Source organism: Tinamus guttatus, unplaced genomic scaffold (assembly GCF_059628265.1).
Source record: "Tinamus guttatus ecotype Peru unplaced genomic scaffold, ASM5962826v1 Tinamus_guttatus_pri_ptg000198l, whole genome shotgun sequence".
Taxonomy (NCBI): Eukaryota; Metazoa; Chordata; class Aves; order Tinamiformes; family Tinamidae; genus Tinamus; species Tinamus guttatus.
Genome location: NW_028288732.1, coordinates 1,518,144 through 1,537,421, shown reverse-complemented (window position 1 = coordinate 1,537,421; position 19,278 = coordinate 1,518,144). Strand labels below are relative to the sequence as shown.

Here is a 19,278-nt window from a genome sequence, read left to right as displayed (position 1 = left end):
ATTCAAGGTTAACTGCACGTTTATTTGCTGTGGTCTTGCCTGATTACAGTTTCTCTTTAGAGTTCCTCTGTTATCCTTTGATACCTTCCCTTGAACTAGCCATGTAAGTTAAGAAATGTAACTCCTCATCCTTTTATTTTGTAAAATTAATGCTGGTTTTGGCAAAATAATGTGTGACTTTAATGATAGCACTTTATTTGATGTGCTTAAAGATTCTCAAGAACGTTAAAATGTAGCTTTGTCTTTGTATTCAAAGTACAGTCTGTCCAGGAGCTAAAACAGTAGTAACGATGCCTCTTTCATTGGGGGTTTGTCAAAGCATTCCTCGAGGAATTTTATCCCATGGTACCAATTCAACAGGGGCCAAAAACACCTGGCTCAAGTGTTAGTGCTTCTAGAAATCCTTGGCCATCTACTGTTTCAAGATTCCTTGCTTTTGAATTATTCTGTGTCCTTGTCAGGGTTATGATTTGTTTTGGCACTGGAGAGCTGCATTTTCATTGTGGTCTAAGAGCCTTATGTAGTTGATAGGGTTGAAAGAGGACAAACTTGCATTCAGAAAATGATAGGGGTTATTTTTTGTTCTGTCTTTGTCTGCTCCTCCCCACAACTCTGGAATTAGGAGGTAGGAACCTCCTACCTAATTTCAAATGATTTGGTAGCTGAAATTCTTACCCTCTTTCTGGAAAGAAGCTTGTTCCCATCACAAACTTGGTGGAGTCCCGGTAGATGAGTCTGTACTTGCAGAAGTACAGACCCCTCCCCTTCCCTGAGCAAAAGGATTCAAGTTAACTGTTACCATGACCCTCATAATATAATATGAAAAATATCCTCATAAGGAGTTACTCCTGGTTCACTCATGTACTTACTTTTGTACACTTCTGTATATCCGTGAGATTTATGTCCCTATCTTGAGAATCTTCAACACCTCTAGGCCATCAGGACCTAGAAGATCATTCTTGACTTAGTACTACCCATGGAGTCATGTCCCACACCTTGTGAAGAAGAATCTGGCGAGTTTAAGGACAATAGGATATGAAGCCTGTTCCAGTTGAGCTTTTTAACTATGAATGGATGGATTATGCATATGAACACTGATACCTGTTGACAATTTTTCTTTTTGTCTTCTGAGTTACTGTTCAAGAGGATCTTGAGGATACTTTGCGCAAACTGACTTCATGTACTGTGTTTTCTTGGGCTGAGTTAAGTCATACAGGTTGAACTTGGGCTAAAGTTTTGAGGGCTTGTGGCCAAGTTTAGCTGTGCATAGGGTGTGTTGAGAACACCAGTTACTGGCAGCTCTTGGCTTTGTACTTCCCACTAACTGACTGCTTGTGTGAAAGCAGTTAGTTTTTTATCTGTTCTTGTGAAAAACGAAGTATAATAAACACACCTGTGAGGCAGGGCGTTGTGAGCTGTACAATTAATTATGGTCTATTAGTAGAGTTAATTGAAGGTGAAAATTCCTATTGTGTGTCTGTTAGCATCATTTTAGTGTTATTTCCTTGTGTGCAGCAGAGCCCCTGCTTCCTGTGGCTGTGTTCTATTCTTTCTCCATGCTTTATTCTTAGTTCATCGTTTTGGAATCCAGATGGACCGTATTTCCCTTGCTAACATTTTGACCTCTGCCAGGAGTTGAGACCTGTAAATTTTTTTTGTTCTTCTCAGACACTCTTTAGTTTGACTGTAAGTGCCAGGAGCACACTAAGGCTTCTTTTTCTTTTTTTTTCTTTTTTCCTTTTTTTCTTCTTTTCTCTTTCTAAAAGATGATAGGTGAAAGAACTGCGGCATTACTGTATAAAAGAAATTGTGATCGAAAAGATGTGCTACTACTGACTTAGACGATGATGCTCAATTTTTAATAATTCTACTGTTTTGCTGTTTCTAATTTGAGGCAGTTTTTCTTGTTTCAGTATATGTAAAGCCTCAATTAACAACTTTGTCATTTAATAATAAAGCTATAAAAGAGCATTTGCAGGAGTTCTCCCTACCAACTGATAATGTTGCCTTATCTTGGAAAGTATTCTGGAAATGAATCATGTTCAGAAACCATTATTTTGGAAGAAAAAATGTCATGATTGTCATATCCATTATGAAATGGAGGTGATACATGATTCGGACAGACTCTTTAGTGCAGTATGCTGTTTTTGAAATTAAAATAACCATGTGTTGTATACTGTTCTTCATAATGACGTTTGCCCTCCACTCCAATCCCTACTAGGCTTCTCCTTCCTAGATCAATAGCTGTGTAAAGAGTATAAATGTTAACAATAGCTCACAGAGCTGTGATCATGAACTGTGGCTGAGGAGTGTTTGGGGCAAGTCCCCCTACGGCTGTGGGTGATGTTTTTTGTTTGTTTGTTCTTTCCCCTTTTCACCCTTCCTGACAGTGGAATCATTTTGGAGTCCCCGATCTTGTTCTTGCAATGGGCCACCTTACTTTTTCCCCCTCTTATAAGCAGAAGTACCATAGAGATGTGTATCCTTGCTCTTAGTACAGGTTAGTTTACTGAAGAGATGGCATGTTGCTCATTGCTAGTAACACAAAGCAGTAATGAATTTTAATGATGATGCCACCACAACATCTGCAGTGGGATGAAAAAAGAAATGCATGATCTGGAGTTTCCTTTAACTTAATATTCTGATAGGAATTCCTACAAGTCAGTTTATTTTCAGTATAGAATCTTTGTGATATTTGTTGTTTTACACATAGACTCTAGATTTTGTCCTGATTTTGGAGAAAGAAATTTCATTAGACAGTTGTTTTTTTTCTCAATTAATGTCTACCAGAAACTGCTTCAAGTTTGTGATATCTGCAGGATATTTTTAAATCTGAATTTTCTTGTGATAAGTTGCAGGGAATGTTTTCAAATGTCTTAAAATAGCCTGTAGAAAAAATATATTCATTACTTGTGCTTTGCCACAGAATTTTGTTTCTGAGCATTTACTGGGTTATTTCTCTCTATTTTGTTTAGTTCTAAACTTGATGAATTTTGCCTTTTATATATACATATATATATATATGTATATATATGTATGTATATATATATATGAAAGTTGCTGTTTTGAAGACTTGCAGCTGCTGGAAAAGTTTTATTTCTAACATAATTGAATTCACAAACTCCTTTTTTATTCATTTCCAGACTGCTGATGCGGTAAAAAAGGCTAGAAGCTACTTGGAATTTGTGGAGGATTTTATTCAGGTTCCCAGAAATCTTGTTGGTATGTAGTATTGCTAAGACTTAAAAACCTGAGGGAAGCGAGCCCAAGAGAGCTGTGCATGAATGGTGATAACTTACTGTCAATTTTTATCCCCAAAATGGTTTAATTATAACACTTTCAGACTTGTACAGTCTGATTTTAATGAGAATTTCAGATTCTAGTAGAATCTCTTGCTAAGTTAGCTACTTGGAAATGCTAAGTGTAATTTGTAAAATCAAATATGAAAGTACTGCATTTCGATAGCACGAAAAACCGCAACAGTTCTGGAGTCATTGCACCCTCCTGGGTTCAGAGTGATTAGATGTGGAGTTGAGATGGTGTTGAGCTGTTGTATAAAGGGGTATTAAGAGTTTCATCGTCAATCTAGAAATAGGCATTTCCATATTACAGTCTTATGAAGGGACTTTTCTCTCAAGCATGTGAATACCTATGAGGAGAGGTTCTGTCTCGTAAGCCGCTTAAAGATAGCGTTTACCTGCATTTGCCCTTCTAGTGAACAACAGTCTTTCCCTAATTCAGTCTTCATAAGGTTCTCTTTCTATTTCATTGCCTCATCCTCTTACTAACCTGCTTGCTGTTTGTGTCTGGCAGCTTCCTTCTCTACGTTACCTGCCCGTAGGCAAGGCAGGGATGAGCTCAATCTAATCTATTTTACACATTTTTTTTTTGTTTTTTGTATTGCGTTCTGGATAATGTGAATATGCCTATGCAGAAATTACAACACTGATCTTAGAAACATATCTCCTGAAAAATGGCCTAGACTAGCTGTATACTTTTATAAAGCAACTACATAATTTAAATTTATAACAAAAGTAACTATCTTGGTGAGTTCTTTTATGGTTGCCTGTGTAAACAGAAGAATATTTAGCTACATTTTCTGATGACATTGTAATACAGGCCTAGTTCTGTTTGAAACTTGAGTGTGTAAGTGATCAGTACTTGTATATGCATGCTTGCATATACATTTTGAGTATCACGCTAGAAGGTTTGGCTTTGTTTTTCCTATAGCACAGTAGAAGCTCAATTATGTTGTACCTAACTGAAATACTAAGACATGTTATTTTGCACATTGTTTCTGAATTAACCATTCTGCCTTCTGAAGGAAAAGTTATTGGAAAAAATGGAAAAGTGATTCAGGAGATCGTAGACAAGTCTGGAGTCGTGAGGGTGAGAATTGAAGGAGATAATGAAAATAAACTGCCCCGTGAAGATGTAAGTACTTTATTCTTTCTTCCTGTAGCTGTATTCTCAATTTTTCTTTTTTTTTAATATGATGTTTTATTTTTGTTAAAAGAATACAACATTGCAAAATGTTTATAAAGTGGAAATTTTTGTGACATGGCTGAAATAAGATAAAATAATTCAGGACATTGGAATGGAAGCAGTGTTTCGTCTTTGCATCATCATGCAGTTCATAAATAGGCATCTTGGTCTGTGCAGCATACTTGCTTCCCTCTCCCCTATGGCTAACATAAAACAATGATGTTATCCGTGTTACAAAAAGCACTAAATTGCTATTCCCTGGCACCCTGGCATAAAAATTATCTAGCTGAGGTGTTTTAGGTGTCTGTGGTTTGCCTCATGGGGTGGAGCCAAGTTCGTGAATTGTTTAACAAAGGTTAATATGTATAGTTTTTGTTTACAGTTGGACTCATTCTCAAAGGTCTACTGTGATTCTAAAGGCAGTTTTCTAACTTTTGTACAGATGCATTAATTTTCAAGTCTTTTTGGAGTGACATTTTTCTGTAAATTTTATATGAAATGTAATTCGAGAAAGATTTTTTTTTTTAAAGCAATTTTGCATTTAGTAGCAAAATTTTTTCCCCCCATGTGCTCTAATCCCATATCTAATATGGGATTGATACTGTTAATATTTACATATTTTAAGCATATGAAAATATCAGATGAAAATGATCTTCTAAGATGTAATTGACCAACAGACATCTATTGTCTGCTGAGGTGGGAACCCGTGCAGTGACAGTGGTGGGTGTGAGAACTTGATGCATGCACACGTCATCTGTATCTTGACTGCCACAATAGATTGCTGGGGATTCTAGATCATCTTAGCTCCTTAGCGTACAATAAATGCCCTGTCCTCCCCCTAACTTAAGAGCTATCTCTAGTGCATCTTTGATGCAGATCAGGATTCAGTCAGCATTCTTTTATGTAATCTGAACTTTTTTGTTCAAATTTGTCATTATGCTGTTTTGATGATAATGATCTTTCTGAAAATATGATTTGGCATTTTGTTTCTGTAGGGAATGGTACCATTTGTATTTGTTGGTACTAAAGAAAGCATTGGAAATGTCCAAGTTCTTTTAGAGTACCACATTGCCTATCTAAAGGTAAGTGTTAAATTCTGTTTTTTGGAGAAAAAGAAGCTGTAGAAAAAAGTTACCCTGAAGTAGAGAGGTTCTTAAGAACTCCAGTGGAATTTGCAATTATAAAAATGCTAATCTGTAAATTGGGTACTGAAGTTCAGTGCCTTGAACCCTCCCATGTAGATAGGTGTTACAGAGGGCTTTAATTACATGATTGTGGTTACCTAGTACTGCTAGTGTCAGAATATTTGGGCTGTGAGTTTGCTTCGTGTTAGTGGTAGATTGTTGAGAGGCTAATGCTTGGTTATTGTCGGATGGAATATTTAATACTAACACGTTACCTGACTGTATATCTATATGCATCTGTACAACTTGCATGCACTTTGACCGCTATCAAGTAGTACTAAATTTAGTAATTGGTAATGAGACACGTGAAAATCTGATGCGCTTTGAGTAAGAAGGCATGTAACATTTTAACAAAGCAATTTCTAATGCTATTGAATAAAAAAAAAAAAATTTGGCTCCGTATGGAGTTGTAATGTTGGTTTGACGTAAATAATGGTTTTACTTGAACAGTACTGTTTTGGTAGTTTGCATTTCTTTGTTGATCTGAAAACAAGAAGTGGTTAAAGAAGATAATACTAATCTTAAATCATCTTGTTGAAAGTCTGTTTTTAAGAGAAGAGGTTTGGAGACTTCCTCAATTATTCTGCAGGACCTACAAGTTTAAGTTCTGCTGCTGCCAGTCAGCTTCAGGGTGGTGTTGACCCTTCTAAAGGGCGGTTGCTTTTTATGATGCCTACATGCTACGCTGTGTGTGGGGAGGGAGGAATGGCATTTCTTCATGAGCACTGCAATATTTTTATTCCTTTTTACGTAGGAGGTGGAACAACTAAGACTGGAGAGGCTTCAGATTGATGAACAGTTGCGTCAGATTGGTATGGGTTTCAGACCTTCCTCCACTAGAGTTCCCGAAAAAGAGAAGGGCTATGCAACTGATGAGAGTACCCTCTCCTCAGTGCAAGGCTCCAGATCTTATAGCGGAAGAGGGAGAGGTCGCAGAGGCCCCAGTTACACATCTGGTTATGGTGAGTTTTCTTCAACTGTGGAACAGCTGTTGAGTGTTCAGTGCTCTTGAATCCATAACTGGTTTTACACTTCTTAGCGGTCCCACGTAGCTGAGTGAAGGTAAGGTGGAAAACTTTAATGGCAGTTCTGTTTTCACTTAAACATTTAATTAGGTTTACATTCCTGTTAAAAGAAAACTTAAATTGGTGGGAGAGGGGAAAGAAACTGAATTCTAGTAAGATGTCCTTCAACAGTAGTTATATCTTACCAAGTTTATCATGTCTGTTAGTCTCTAGCAGACACAAGCAAAAATATATATATATGTATAAAACAAGTGCTGCTTTTCAGTTGCTTAGTCTGTTGTGGATTGTAATTTCAAGGACTCATGGCATGTTTTTCAGGTGAATTGTGATGGTAATTCTGCTGTGTATTACATTGTGTCTTGTTTTTCATGAATTGTTTGACTAAACTGTAATGGATGTTCTTCGGTTTATGTATATACACAGTGTGTATTGTCCTTTGGAAACTTGAGAGAGAGTTTCATGTCAGAACCATACAGATATAAATATCTTTGTTCCAGAACACTTAGATGCGAGATTTTCTGAATGGTTAACATAAATGACAAGTGGGGCTTTTTTTCTTTTTTTTCTTTTTTTCCCTTTTGTTGCTTTGTTCCTTCTAAGTAGTGAAAAGCTGTGCGAGATTTGTTGCTCAGGAAGGATGAGGTATTATGTACATTGTTTGAACGATTTAGCTGTATATGTTAAAATAATACTAAAATAGCTACCAGAGATTGCTTAGCAACATCCCTTAGTTATAAGGTTGCAAATATTTATATATCTGATATAACTAGCTGTGCTGGTTGAAGAAACATTGGTGAGAATGCAAAACCAGAATATGATCTCGAACTTCATCTCACGTTCTCTCTCTTTTCTTGTACAAGGTACAAACTCTGAGCTCTCTAATCCCTCTGAAACAGAATCTGAGAGAAAAGATGAACTTAGTGACTGGTCCTTGGCAGGAGAAGATGACAGAGAGAACCGACATCAACGTGACAACAGAAGGCGTCCTGGAGGCCGAGGACGCAGTGTGTCTGGAGGCCGAGGACGTGGGGGACCTCGTGGTGGCAAGTCATCCATTAGCTCTGGTAGCGTTTCAAATGCATTTAGAGTTCAGGTTTTTATTCCTGGTAACTTCCTGTGTAACCTCTCAGTACTTGAACATACTCCATTTTTACATAATTTTATAATCTTAATATGTTATATTTCAGTTATGTGTGGTAGTTTTTTTGTCATACACTGTGTAATTCAATTTCTGTTCCTCTGTGTTCTACTTGGGATGATCTCTGCTTCCTTCATCTACTGCACACAGATAATGACACTGTTAAAGGCTGTAAGTCTTTGGCATTCCATAAATGGTCATCTTTCCATTTAAGCTCGAGTTTAGATACAAAAGAACAAAGAAACAGTGGTATGTGGGAACTAATGTTTTATCAAAATTGGACCATGCCAATCTATAGCACTTTAATAGTAGCCAAAAGGACTGTCCTGCTGATAAAATGAGAAGACTTATGTTTACAAATTAATCAGTTTTAAGGGAAAGTTCTTTAGCTGTTTCTTTTGGAAATCATAGTGATCAAGTAATGTGATTGCCACATAGTGTCTCAGAATATAACAATAAGAGAGAAAGCAGTATGAAACCCGAAATACTGAGGCTTTGTGTGTTATAAAATAATTTTATAAAAAGGTGAATGTTGAAATGTAGAGTTAAGTCAGCATTTAAATTATATTTGACTGCAGTATCTTAGATGGAAACTTTTTTTATTATTATTTTTGCATTTAGTGCTTAAAGATCCAGACAGCAATCCTTACAGCCTACTTGATAACACAGAATCAGACCAGACTGTGGATACTGATGCTAGTGAATCTCACCACAGTAGTAACCGTCGTAGGAGGTCACGCAGACGAAGGACTGATGAAGATGCTGTTCTAATGGATGGAATGACAGAGTCTGATACAGCTTCTGTTAATGAGAATGGTTTGGGTAAGTATGTCCTTCATGTAAGTTTAGCAAAACTTATTTTTACTAGTGCAGAATCGCACTTCTATTAAGGTGAAGTCTGTAACCTGTTGATGGAAGGAAGACTCCTACCTTTGTGGTTCTGCTATGAGTTATCTGGCTTACTGAGCTGCACTACTGTTCATGTCTCTTGTATAAACTGTCTGAAGGATATACCCGTACTTTTTGTTTCCACATAGTACTACTGTTTTCAAAAGCCCAGTACTGCTGGTTCAACGTGCTATTTTGTCCTTGCTAGCCTTGATCTCAGTTCCAGAAAGCTTCTTAAGTAGCTGTTTGTCTCTGTACAGCTCTTGCTTAAGTACTTTGCCTCAGTAAATCCTCTTGATATGCACTGGGACAAGATATGTTGTGTAATAGCGTAGAAGCTCCTTTTCAATGGTTATGTGCCTAGAATTGGTCATATATTTACTGATTTAATCCTGAAACTCTGAGGGCATTAAGTTTTTACTTAAATGTTTTAATGAGATGGGAGCAAAAATGTCAAAATATAGTTTTTTGATTATTCTATGATTTCAGTGTAAAAATAATATTTAACTTTCAGCCTGTCTTATTTAGCTGTCTTTTTAGCCTGTCTTTTCAACAGAAGTGATTTTTAAATATCCCATCCTGAAACTGCTGAAGATGTTTTTTTATCATCAGAAATAGTTCATGGTAAACTTTGCAATTGCAGATGATAGTGACAAAAAACCCCAGCGACGCAATCGTAGCCGCAGGCGTCGCTTCAGGGGTCAGGCAGAAGATAGACAGCCAGGTAATTCGAGTGAAGCTGTGGGTAATACCAGGTCAAAAGCATGAAAGAATGTTGTCTGCTGTTTTACATGTACTATATATAGCTGCATAATATAAAAAGGTTACTCAATAACTAATAAGACTACTAGATCAAGATGAAAGTCATTTCTTACACTAGGAGAACTTATAAAAAAATATAACCTAATGAAACTAATTTTTAATGTCTAACTATTTGCTTGGAAATACAATTCATGCTTCTGATCCAGTTCTCATTAAAGTCAATAGTCCAACTTCTGTTGACTTCAGTGGTCCAGGATCAAGATTTTTATGAAGGTTCATGTTCTGCACTCACTTGCATCTGTGCACTTGCATTGAATGTGACTGACCTTTTCAGCACTGGCGCAGCGAGTTGGAGTGGCAGGATGTGGCAGAGCAGTGTGGGGGAGCTTACATGGGGTCTGCCAGGCCCGGGCCTGTGTCAAACTGCTGCTCTGTCTCTGGCTTTTGTGACCATGCACACGTCGAGGGGGGAAGGAGGAGCGGTCTAAGTGAAGCTGCATGTTTTCCATGTTCTGTTGTTGTGGCTTGCTGCATTTCCTCTGTGCGCACTAACACTTGAAATGTTCAAGGTGAACTAGCTAATTTTCAGTGTAATGCCCGTTTTAGACGATGCTTGTAAATCTGTGACATATAGTGGTACCAGAAGGTCTTCTAGGCCGACGGGCGCAAAACTTGACCCACGCTTGATTTCCTTTTGTCTGGGATTCTCATAGCATTTGACTTGGAAGGAGGGAAAAAAAAGTTGTTTTGCAACAGATAAAATGAAGAAAAAGGCAAGTTCATTACTTTGGAGCTTTCCATAGCTTTCTGACAAACTGATGGGAGATTAGAGAGAGAGGAAAAAAAAGAATTAAAATTTGATTTTTATCTTTTACTTTTTGAGAAACTAATTTTAGCCAGAAAAGTAGAGATGTTCTTAAATACAACAAACAGTAAGAGCACTGGGAGTTAAGGCTACAGTGTTTGTGAAAAGTGCTCTACTGATCTGATGTTTTCACAAACTCTTAAATGAAAAGTGAGCGCAATTAGTGGAGTGGCTGAACTTGTTTTTCCATAAATGCTGTTAAAATTCTATTATTTGGACTCAGTAAAGCTTCTTCTATAAGCAAGTATTGTATACTAACAATGTACCTCAGGCATTTAGTTGTACTGCTTTACATGTTAGGTTCCTATTTGCAAGTCTTACCTGATCTGGTGTTTTGCTCTTTTTGCATAAAACTCTGTTCTCTATATTAGGAGTTGAGAACAGAGCACCATGTTAGAGAACTCTACATGCAGGAACTTGCTTGCTCTCAATTACACAGAGATCCAATTGCAGAGTCAGTCAGTGTAATGGGGAATCCATACATTGTACTTCATGTGCAGGTCCAAGTCTCTTGGATAATCATTGCCAAATCAAAAATAGTTCACCTGAATGCATGATATACTAAATATAATCGATTGTACTCTTCAGTAGTTGATGCTTGCCAACTCTAATCTGCTTTATCTCATCAAAAATACAAATGTGTATTTAAATTCATAGTCCGCTCTATTCTAAAAATGTAGCTGTCTCTTAATTGGTGTGGTTATGAGAGGGTGGGATGAGACAAACCCTGGCTACAAGAACACCCACTGAGAGGATGAGATCAGAACCCCCCGGCCAGAATCCAGGTAGAGTAGCTGTGGCCGTGCACTAGGGCTCTCTGCTCTCGACTACAAGGTAGCTCACACAGAGCCAGTTCAGGTGTCTCTTCATGCATCACATTTAATCCGCCCGCCCGTAGGCCAGAGCTGACTCTGTGGATTGCCTTTTGAATAACAGGAGGGTGAGTTCTCTCGCCGATTGCTTCACGGAGTAACAAAGATTTGAATGCTACTTTATCGTAAGTGATGCCATGCTTTGAACCTCCCCTCGTTCTTTTTTGTATTTTAACCTGTCTTCATTTTATTAGTGTGAAATTGTTCATTATTCAGGATAGTAAAATTCCAGCAGCGAATGCACTTTAAAGAGGGTGCAGTCTGATGTCTTTAAGCACCTTCCAAACCCAGTACAGAATGCCCCCATTTTCCAATAAGACAAGATACATAGTCAGACCAAAATTATTTCTTCTATGTGCAATTCTGCCTTCAGATTACTACGAGTTAGCACAGGTTTTGGCGGAAAAGGCCTTTTGTAACATATTCCCCAGTTATGCTATAACTTCTGCAGAAAAGCCATGATGCTGAATTAGACTTCTAACATGAGTGTCATCTGTACGTATTTCCTTAAACAGTAACAGTAGCTGATTATATATCACGAGCTGAATCTCAGAGCCGACAAAGAAACCCTCCAAAGGAGACTCTAGCCAAAACCAAGAAAGAACCGGTAAGAGAAAGAGGGGTTATCTCAATGTGTTTCCTTTGTTTCTCTCTTCCCCTGCAGCAATGCAGAACAGTAAAGAAATGCTTGGCTTGCATGCAAATGGTGCTGCAGTTCAAAAATAAATCATTGAAAGCAAATATGGCAAAGAGAAAATGGAATTGGGCAATGACTTGCAGAGTATCACTGCAGATTTTTAGGGAACCAGTGTAATAGTAAAATTGCAGGTCCTTTTTCTAGACTAATGTATTGTCTGATGTAGTATTACAGCATAAAATCTGAAAACTAATACCAGTCTCAAGCTGAGTCTTGAGTCAACCCTAAAAATATATTACAAGTAGAGGAAAGTGGGGAGCAGTTGTGACTTGCGTAAACTATTTTGCAAGACTTAATGTTACAAAGATTTTATATTTGCAATGTTGTCCCTAAAATGAACAAGTGGCATTACCTGTCACTAGAGAGAGCAAAAACTGTTTGATTTTATCTACAAGTTATTCCTGAGTTCAGCAAAATGTAAGAGTCTATTTGTGTTTGACTAACAAAGTCTAATCTTACCACATTAAAAGCCTATTTACAGTATAAAACTCCTTTTCTAAGTTAACTTCATTGGCATAAAGAAATAGAAATTGTGAATAAAACATTCTCAGGTGCACTGTCTCCAAGTTACCTTTGTTTGCATTTTGTGAAAGGGTCTGAAGCTGAAGTGTCCTGTAGATGATAGGATATGGGCACAGGTGAAAAACAGGTGTCTCCTGTTGCAAGGACACTGGGGGAGCTGTTGTGAAATTCAGTCACATTCTACATCTTGCCTGGAATTCTAATATTGTTTTTTCTTTGTTTTGCAAGGCGAAAGAGGTGATTGATGAAAACAGCCCTTCTGAAAAGGCAGTGAATGGTCCTGCTACAACTGCTGGGGATGAATCTTCTAAACTACAGCACAGCCCTGATGAAAAGAAAGTTACAGTGCAAGAGGAGGGGAATAATCAGGAAGAAGCAGTGCTGAATGGTGTTTCATAAACTGAAGTTCCTAGTTTACAGTTCTTTTACATTACATTTAAAATAGTGCTTGTATAAGCTTGCCAAAGATAGAATACGGATCGCCAGTCTTGACACCGCACTTTCAGTTCCTCCATTTTGGAATACAGAAAGGGGAGGGATCCTGAAGAAATCATATGTTAAACATACTTTGACACCTACTGTGTTATAAATATATCATCAGATGTGCCTTGAGATAGTATATGTAACATTTAAATAAACAAAATTGCTGGCTATAGGAAACGTTATTTTGTTTTCAAAATATGGCAAAGATGTGAGGGGGATCCCTAACATAATACTCTTTATGAAAGCATTAGCTGCTTTTGTTACATTTTTAATAATATGCAACCACTTCTTCACCTGAGGAATACTAGAAAGAAATGCAGTCTAAAATATTTTGCACTGAAATGTAATTTCTCCATTAGTTTAGTCTGGAAACTGGTCTGTTTTAATACATGTTTTTTAAATGCTGTATGTAGAGGAAAAATCTGCAGACCACTGGAATACATTTGTTAAATTCTCATAATCTGCAGGGATACTGGGTGACATTGGCAGTGACTGTTCTACATTGAGGCTTTGTTTGGTTTATTTATTAAACTGTACAGTATTTAAAAATCAAACATAGCTTTAGTTAACACTAAGCTGAATTAGTCATGTCCATTAAGACATAACCTGAACTACTGAAAAGATCAATTTCCAGAAAGTTTATTCTGTATAAACTACATATGTTAGTCCTTAGTAGAGTATTTTTATTTTTGTTTTGGTTGTTTGATGTGCAATATGTTTTTTTTTTTTTTTTGTATGCTGGTAGTAAAAACAAAAAATAAACTTTGATCTTCCATCTGTTGACTGTTTCTATTAGAAATTTAAATTACTATTTATTCTTAAGACTTTCAAGCTGTTAACACTATTGAAATTTGTTTGCTGGGCAGCTTGGAAGTTTTAATGCTTTCAGAGGGTTTTTGTTTTTTTGTTTGTTTGCTTGCTTTTTCTTTTTGTTTGTTTGCTTTTTCCAATACAGTCACCTTCCATTTGTTATGGTGCTGTTGCAAAATATCAGTTAATTCACCTGAAACTTATCTTGAATTGGGTAACCTGACTAACATACGTAGAACTAACAGATAGAGTGTTTTTAATTGAGAAGCTACAAGCAGGACAAACTAACAAATCTTTTTAGCTCCATGAGAAAGAACCTGAGGTAGAAAGCACAAATGTGTGGAGGGAAAAATGAAAAAAGCCAGAAAGCAAAAGGTAGGTTGTAATGTTGTAAGCAATCAAAGAAACCACAGGTAGAGCTGAAGTTGCACAAACTTGACGGGGGGCTGGGGAGAAAGTCTTACCTGATGTGGTCAGCAGTGAGTTGATAAAACCTTAAAAACTTAAAAGTCTGACTCCTGGTGCCCACAAACAGAACAGGCGATTTCATCAGAGTGATAGAAATGAAATGCTCTGAACCACATGTGACTTCAGCTGCTGTATGTGGTAAGGGTAGAGGAGGAATGTGCCACCTAGTTTTGTGTATGTATTTCCTTTAAGGAGAGCTTAAGAACTTAATTTTCATTATGACTTAAGTGCTGAAACCCCCTTGACAATGTTTCCCCATGGAGAAAAAAAAAATGCAGTTAAATATTACAAGTCTAAAGTGAACATCAGCATAAGCCTATTCAATTATAATAGGCACAAGAAGAGATGAGAACATCTTTCCCCCCCTTAAAATTTATATGTTTGAAAATGATGACTATTAATGTGTTGGAAAGCATCTACTTGAGTAGTTTGCTACGTCCGTATATACCTTGAGAGATGCAACTCTGCTATTACTCTGCTGCAGTGTTCTGCCCCTCCCATAGCTATTTCCTACTTGTCTAGAAAAGCACCCCAAGTTACCCCCGTCTTTCACTTTATACTCTGCTACTGCTTTGATTCTCTCAATGCAAGTAATTTTCCCCCCTTTTATGTTTTAAGTGCTTTCTCCTAATCTAACTAGTCTGCAGCTCTACAGCTCCATCAAGGGCAAAGTTGCACAGAGGATGCAGGACGAGTTGTCCTTGTCAGGTTGAAATACAGGCTTGCTAAATCTGAAGAAGGGGAAGGTCTGAAAGCCAAGGTGTGCAGTTACAGAGGGTATTAACTAACCTGCCCTACAGCAATTTTATCTCACCTGCAAGAAGATGGACAAGATTTTTTGAAAATGACAGAGGTCATTGGCATTGATTCAGCTGCACTGGACAACAGCTGTTAGAGTACATTCAGCTCCTTGCAGCCCAATAAAAGGTCAGATATAGAGGAAACAGGAAGTCTTTATGTAAAGTTATTAATATAAAAAAAGCCTCAGGATGTGAATTCTGACTTTGCAGTGTAAGATAATTATATAACTACAGTATTTATATTTACAAATTTATAATTTATTAAATGTTACAAAATGAATTAAAAAGTGAAAGTTTCTAGAAAACTTGGCACATTCCAGATCATCAGTAACAGGAAGTAGTTGCACAACCTTGTTTTCACAAGGCACAACTCAATCCATTCAGTATCTTATACTTTATTTCTTGATTTAGAACCAACCATGTAAGTATGCTTATTCTTTCTCTGTAATTAACACTCCTTGATTCTTTCCCACCATTCCCCCAAAACTGTGTTTCTTGAAGACTTTCTTCATCAGTATCCTCAGCAAATGCTCACTTTGGACTACTGAAGAACAGCAGGGTGAACTTGGCCTAACTCTTAATAAGGTAGTGCTATTGCAGCAGCATGTCCATCTGTATCTGGTAGCATGTGAGAATAACTGTCCAAATCAAGTTCCTGGTATTTTACATGGTGAAAATACTGCTAAGTGGTAGACTTCAGACAAAGCATAGCTTTAAAAAAAAAAAAAAAAAAAAAAAAAAAACTTGCAAGCCTCACTCCCTTATGTTCCTCCGTGAAACTGACTACATGGATGAGGAGGGGAAATATCCCCCTGGATTTTTTTTCCCCATTCTTAGTTGGGGGAATCAAGTCAAAGACTAACATTGCATCTTTAAGTAATTTATCAAAAATACTCATTTAAATGAAAAAGCCCACTGAATTATCTCCTACATTCATTTTTTGGCTTGGTCTTCAAGTAAATCTTTAGCTTCGTTGATTTTGGCTGCCACGTATGGAGAGCCACCTACAAGAAAGAGAACCTTGTGTCATGATAGAGGAAAAAATTACCCTTTATTTGTGTGTCATTACTAGTGCTAAACGATGCAGTGAAAAGGTGTGTGACTATTGTTTGAAGCCACTCAAGTTAAAGAGCAAACTGCATTATCCATGTAAGCCATGTGGAAAGACTGCAGGAGTTAATCATGCATTCATTCTGTTAACTCATTCCTGTTAGGTTCTTGCTTTCATTTTAATGGAGTTTTGCTTCTCCCTTTTTAACAATGCAACAGAAGTAACTTGGCACAGCACAGGTGCACCAAAATCATTCATCATGAGATGTGCAGTTTTCTAGCATGTACAAGAAACCTCACTTTAATTTGTTTAGGTAAGGTAAGAACAGGTAATATGCTCATAAGAATCTTCAAGTACTTAAAACTCTTCCAGTACATAGTATCTAACAGAAGTTATTTTGAAGTTCAGTAGTCTCAAGTTCAGTAGTCACTTTAAAGGAAGCTATTTCAAGTGAGGATTAGAAAGTTAAATGCCAAGCACTAATACCTGATTCTGACTCACTGAAGTTAGCAATTTAGAAACAGGTATGCATGTCTTAAGTTACTAACTTTAAGCAAAAATAGATTATAAACCTTCAGACTATTGAATGCAGCAAAACTGTAGAGCATGTTTAGTGTCTTCAACAGCAGCAGAAAGCCCACAGAGACTCTCCAATGAATCCCAATAGAATTCAGGTGTTGGAGAAAATGCAGAAACATACACCAGTCTAGCATTTAGAGTTCTTGTCTCACTCTAAAAAATGAATCGTATTTTCATCTGATATGCACGAATGATAGAACATGTGACACACTGACCTGCCAAATTGCATGTGCTTGCTTCAAAGCATTCAAATATAAAAATACTCTCTCTGGACTGAAACACTCAAAAGATTTTTCACTTTTTTTAAAAAAAGAGTAGACAAGTAACCATGTTTATTCCCTGTATGGGTCCATTAATCTGGGTCAAAAATATTTATTAGGTGATGGATTTTTTACTTACCTTTATCCGGATGATTCAGAAGCATGACCCGCCTATGAGCTTCTCTAATTTTGTTTCTATTGGCTGTAGGACTAGTTTAAAGAAAAAAAGATGACTTGAAGGAAACTTACAAACCTTGCAAGGAATCTCTTACCCATCCACTGAGGGCTTCCATATATGCTCTTTATTTCCTAGTAGTGATGTTTAGCATGCAAGTCCTGAACAGGGTTTCTGAGGTGTTTTCAAAATACCATAGACATATGGTATTTTGGAAAATACAAATCGAAGACATTCTGTGATGGTCTAGTAGGCTGGGGAACATTCACTAACACTTGGAGATCATAAATAAATAATAGGGCTAGGGGCAAAATATTTGAAGACCATTCAGAAATCAACGGAGCTCCTTTTAAAATAAGTCACATTTATGCTAGGAATGCAGTAACTCAGAGTCCTTCTGCTATTCAGCTCCCCCTGATACCTGGGAGAACTGCAGCACCACGCGGCTGCCAAAGGCAAAATCCCACAGCCCAAGCTGTGACCGTAGCACTGCCTATCCCCAGAGGACCTGCTCTCTCGGGTGCCTGCGGGCGTTCATCCTGACCTTGCAAGTTCAGTCGAAAACAAACAGAACCTTGTTATAACACTTTTAATTGAGACTGTATTCATTAGGAACTTTCCAAGGGCTTTTTTGGGGGGAAAAGGAAAACAGTTTAGAATATGTTTATTAAAAAAAAAGGTTGAATACAACTTTCCCCTTGAGAATAAAAGCTCATTATCTTATTAGATAACCTTGTTTATACACATGCACGAAGGCACGCGGCCCCTTTACGCTGCATCCGATTTTCACTGAGAGGGGCAGACAGGAGCCCAGGCAGCGTAACCAGCTCCCACCCAAATAAACCCAAGAAAATGGCAGATTTACCAAGACCTGCACGTGGCTCATGAACGTGCTCGGGACGTGCAGCTGCATGGCAGGCAGTCCAGTCACATTTAATTTAAGCATGCTACCACGCAGCAAAGAATCACAGGTAAGTCCAGAAAATCCTGAAAGTCTCCCCCAGGTTTCCTGACTGGCGCAGGGACAGGGTGACAGGGGGAACGGCACATTCCCAGGGGAAGCTGGCACAGGAGAGTCTTAACCACGGGGGCTATAACAGCCCTTTTCAACCAGGCCAGCAACTACACAACACCACATCCTCCTTTGTGCCCTGTATTTCTAGTAAATTTTCTTTTACCTTACTCCTAGTATTAAAGCTGCTTCTCGTTTAGTCATTTTGGGTTCAAATCCACCTCTGTAATAACCATTGAAGGCCTGAAAAGGAAGATGCATTAATTAAGTAAAAGTAATTATCTAAGTTAAGCTATATTGGGCAAAGCAAGTCAGTGATACCTTAGTAGCTGCTGAACTTTTAAATCTGAGAATATTGTGAATATTCTCTTGAACGAGTAACAAGAAATTCAGCTGAAACAAATATCATTATTTAGCAAGTACTGAGCAAGACGTGACAAAATAACTTCTCTCTTAATTGACCACCACTAAAATAACAGATTAATTATATTTCTAATAACAAAATTATGCTTAGTATTAGCAAAAAAAAATCCTTTCATGCTATGCACAGACAAAACGGTCTGCCCTTACTTCACTGAGCAAGCTGTTAAAAAGAAACGCTATAGATAGAGCAAAAGCTTACAGATTTTGGCAGATTCTGCAGTGCTTGTTTTACTTGCGGCTCCACTTGCTTCATAGCTCTTAACACGTAGCGACCTTAAAGAAATTAGTGTTTAAGTATTTAGAAATCACATAAGACTTAAAAATTTAGTCTGGTAATTTTGGATTGTAATACAGGATAAAGCTATTTTAGATGTAAGAAAATAAAACTTTGATCTTTTAGCTACAGCAAAGCAGTTATTAAAACGCCTCTAAGGACGTCAAACCCCAGCAGCGCCGAGGAGGCCGCGCACAGCTCAGCCGCGCCCCCAAGGCCTCCACCAACCTGCAAATCCAGCCGCCGCTAAGGTCAGGCCCACTGCTACCATGGTGCTGGCCTGCGGGGAAAAGGGGCAAGAGAAAATGACAGAGCCGAGAAAAAGAAGGGAGATAAAGAAAATAAAGGAAAACCAGGCATCCCTCCTGCGCAGCTGCGCGGAGCCGACGCGCACACGGCGCCGGGAGGCCCGAGGCGCCGCGGGGAGGCCCGGGCGCGCCGGCCCCTCGCGCGGCTCGCAGAAACGCGCGGCCCGGCCGCCTCACCATGGCGGCCACGCGCGGGG

The 19,278-nt window shown here is 38.0% G+C and overlaps 2 protein-coding genes across 7 annotated transcripts in view; one reads left to right on the top strand and one right to left on the bottom strand.

The window, feature by feature from the left end:
• Nucleotides 1-13,701, top strand: part of FXR1 (FMR1 autosomal homolog 1) — a 31,680-nt gene extending 17,979 nt beyond the window's left edge. The window contains exons 9-18 of one of the 6 annotated variants that reach the window (XM_088523877.1): nucleotides 3,144-3,222; nucleotides 4,325-4,434; nucleotides 5,481-5,567; nucleotides 6,424-6,481; nucleotides 6,563-6,631; nucleotides 7,591-7,758; nucleotides 8,454-8,654; nucleotides 9,364-9,444; nucleotides 11,735-11,826; nucleotides 12,667-13,701. In XM_088523877.1, the coding sequence (XP_088380003.1) occupies nucleotides 3,144-3,222; nucleotides 4,325-4,434; nucleotides 5,481-5,567; nucleotides 6,424-6,481; nucleotides 6,563-6,631; nucleotides 7,591-7,758; nucleotides 8,454-8,654; nucleotides 9,364-9,444; nucleotides 11,735-11,826; nucleotides 12,667-12,837 (1,116 nt within the window). In that variant the 3' untranslated portion in view covers nucleotides 12,838-13,701. Of the gene's footprint in view, nucleotides 1-3,143; nucleotides 3,223-4,324; nucleotides 4,435-5,480; nucleotides 5,568-6,423; nucleotides 6,632-7,554; nucleotides 7,759-8,453; nucleotides 8,655-9,363; nucleotides 9,445-11,734; nucleotides 11,827-12,666 lie in introns of all 6 variants that reach the window. The other 5 variants (XM_088523876.1, XM_088523878.1, XM_088523872.1 and 2 more) reach the window with 5 other exon arrangements.
• Nucleotides 13,702-15,838: 2,137 nt separating this feature from the next.
• Nucleotides 15,839-19,071, bottom strand: DNAJC19 (DnaJ heat shock protein family (Hsp40) member C19). Its single transcript, XM_010218940.2, has 5 exons — nucleotides 19,002-19,071; nucleotides 18,699-18,772; nucleotides 18,243-18,319; nucleotides 17,029-17,099; nucleotides 15,839-16,003 (listed from the first exon to the last, which is right to left on the bottom strand). Exons 1-5 carry the CDS (start codon nucleotides 19,042-19,044, stop codon nucleotides 15,933-15,935), a joined length of 336 nt encoding a protein of 111 aa, XP_010217242.2. The 5' UTR covers nucleotides 19,045-19,071; the 3' UTR covers nucleotides 15,839-15,932.
• Nucleotides 19,072-19,278: the final 207 nt, after the last annotated feature.

Bases quoted from the DNA above. Each gene is read 5' to 3' on its own strand.
- DNAJC19 (XM_010218940.2), bottom strand. From the start codon at position 19,044: ATGGTAGCAGTGGGCCTGACCTTAGCGGCGGCTGGATTTGCAG. The intron at 17,100-18,242 runs GTAAAAGAAAAT...TCTTTAAACTAG, and splicing joins GCTTTAATACTAGGAGTAAG to TCCTACAGCCAATAGAAACA. The intron at 16,004-17,028 runs GTAAGTAAAAAA...TCTTTCTTGTAG, and splicing joins TCTGAATCATCCGGATAAAG to GTGGCTCTCCATACGTGGCA.